This window comes from Amaranthus tricolor, chromosome 1 (assembly GCF_026212465.1).
Source record: "Amaranthus tricolor cultivar Red isolate AtriRed21 chromosome 1, ASM2621246v1, whole genome shotgun sequence".
Classification (NCBI taxonomy): domain Eukaryota; kingdom Viridiplantae; phylum Streptophyta; class Magnoliopsida; order Caryophyllales; family Amaranthaceae; genus Amaranthus; species Amaranthus tricolor.
The window spans coordinates 38,544,745-38,547,357 of record NC_080047.1 but is presented as its reverse complement, the minus strand read 5'-3'; the positions used below and the strand labels follow the sequence as shown (position 1 = coordinate 38,547,357).

The 2,613-nt window shown below is 32.0% G+C and overlaps 1 protein-coding gene across 1 annotated transcript; it reads right to left on the bottom strand.

Moving 5' to 3' along the window:
* Positions 1 to 225: 225 nt before the first annotated feature.
* On the bottom strand, positions 226 to 1,584 carry LOC130810476 (uncharacterized acetyltransferase At3g50280-like). The gene has a single exon (XM_057676555.1). It carries the CDS (start codon positions 1,582 to 1,584, stop codon positions 226 to 228), a length of 1,359 nt encoding a protein of 452 aa, XP_057532538.1.
* Between the last annotated feature and the right edge of the window lie 1,029 nt (positions 1,585 to 2,613).

The following is a 2,613-nucleotide window of genomic DNA, read 5'->3' as shown; positions in this document are numbered from 1 at the left end:
TAGCTAGAAATTTAGACTTAAACTCAAACAAACATGGCGTATACACATGAAAAATGGAAAATAAAGAGAAATAAAAAAAAAATCAAAATTATTACAACCAGTCTCTTCCCTCAGGCCCAATCCACTAAAGCTTATTGCCTACCCTTACTTTATATTTTCCTTTATAAGTCAATCTAATCAGAGATGATCTCTCAAAAAGAACCTCTCATCCAAAAATTTGTGAAATTATAAAGTTGATTTTATATAGGAAGTGAAACTCATAAACTCCTGATCTAATAAAAGAGCATTCATTGCATAAGAGGCAAGCGAAACTTGAACATCCATACTCCCATCAAGTTTAGAACTTGAAGAAATGGTGATTTCTCCATCGTCATTATCAGCTCCAATTATAACACCCAAAGGTCTACCCAACCCATATTCGCATCCATAAAGATCCAACCTTGGTGATCCAACAACAATCACCGGGTTGGGCCCACTTGAAGCATTACAAGAGATTTCCAATTCCGGACTCTTACAAAACACGTGTCGAGCCACTTTATCATCTAATCTGATCACCTTTTCGTGAAGTAGTGAGGCGGCCCATCCCAAATTATTGGAAAGTAGGTCAGTTATATTCACTGTTACTGCAGCTTCATTTAAGAAACAACCAAAACAATGTCGTGATAAAGGAGGGGTAAATCTAGGCCTAAGATCCGTAATCATTGTACAACTTGTTAAGTTATTTGAGTGTAAGTTTCTAGCACGAGAAATAGACCTCCATATAAAAGCTGATATTGCTTGAAGGGATGAGATTTTATGTTGATAATGTGAAGCTTGGGAGTTAGCCTTACACTTAAGCATTGCTATGGTGTTGTTGGAGAAGTGGAAGATTCTCTCCCTTATGCCATTGTTTGGTGTTGTTCTGATTACAAACTCACTAGGTTTTATGTAAGGGAGTTTATTATTTGTTTGTATGTTGTTAAGAAATGAAGGACGGATGATGGGTACATGAGAAATTGATGGTGGTAATGATGATGATGACATGAAAAATTTAGACCATGTACTTAGGAAATGAACAGCAGACGTACCATCGACTAAGCAATGGTTGATGGATATTCCTAAGAACACCCCATCTTTAAGCTCTGTCACCTGAAAAAGAGCCAAAGGTTGTATATGTCCGTCATAGTTGATCAATTGATCGTTAAAACTAAAAAATGAACGAACCACCATGGGAATATCATTGTTGGGAGAAATAATATCATCAAGTCTAAGGTCAGGGGCTATGGCGTGAATCACCTTAACCCCTCGACCTTTAGAGAAATCAACGAAAATGCGTGAGGAATGATCATGCTCATACGTTTCTGTAACAAGTTGGCCTCCTAAAGGATAAAAATGAACTAGAGCCATAGAAAGTGAGAGTTTAAGCTTTTCGAAATATAATACAGTGTTAAAATCTTGTGGTTTTTTATAGAGGTAACCGCATTTTAAGTAGCTTAATAACAACAGATTTAATTCCGAAGGAACCAAGTAGTATTTTTGATTGGATTTGTTAACTTCTGCTTGAGGTCTTACATAAAATTCTGATATTAACTTAACCTCACCCATTTTTTTAGTATATGTAAGAAAAGAAAGATGGGTATTTTAATATAATTTGGGTATAAAGATGGAATGAATTGCAATGGAGGAAGTCTAGGGTTCAATGTGTTCATATATATAGTAGGAAATGACTAGTTAATTGTGTTGTTCAATTGATGTAATGGGGAGTAAAATTTTAATTAATGCCAAGGACCCGCTTAGATTCATAGCGTTGATAAAGAGACAATTATTTCTCACATAAAGTACTCCAAGAAAATTTTAGTTCCAATCTAGCAAAAATTACTAATCAATAACCGTGATTTATAAATTATCATAAAAAGACAAAAAAAAAATAATAATAAAATAAACAAAATTAAAAAAAAATTAAAATAACAATCTTTCACCCTATTAAATCCATAAAGATGATTTGTTAACCTCACAAATAACCGTTATTAACTAAGATCTTCTCCCAATCTAATTATCAAATTATGTTAGAAAAATTTAACCCATTATTGTTTTTTCCTTAATAAAGCCCCCTAATAGATACAACGGAAAATTTTGGACCAGGAGGACAATTATTATTATTATTATTATTGTACTAGTAGACCCTAGTCCAACTAATTAAATATACACATGTTTTTCTTGTGAGCTACAACAATGCTTGGCATATATTTACTATTATTTAGTTGTACCATTTACTTTTTTATATTTTTTATCGTACGAATTATGTCGTTAAGATCTCTAATTATACATATTGAAAAATTATAAAAACTCGAAATTAATAAATTTTGAATTGAGACGATTTAAACAAAATCTTATATGACTATGTTTTAACTTTTAAATTACCAACAATATGAAAGTCAATTTGTTTGATAAATAGCACCGAACTCAACTATATTACAAGTAAAAAAGTACGGATGAAGTATATATATTTACAATCATAAATGCTCGTTTGAGAAGGTCTTTTAAAGAGATTATTTAAATGAGCCAGTCCAATTTTTAAAAATATTTAAATCTAAAATTGAAACGAAAAATTGTACCTTTGACTTTCACTCTCTA

What these genes read in the sequence shown, in the direction of transcription:
- LOC130810476 (XM_057676555.1), bottom strand. Translation starts at nt 1,584, where the DNA reads ATGGGTGAGGTTAAGTTAATATCAGAATTTTATGTAAGACCTCAAGCA.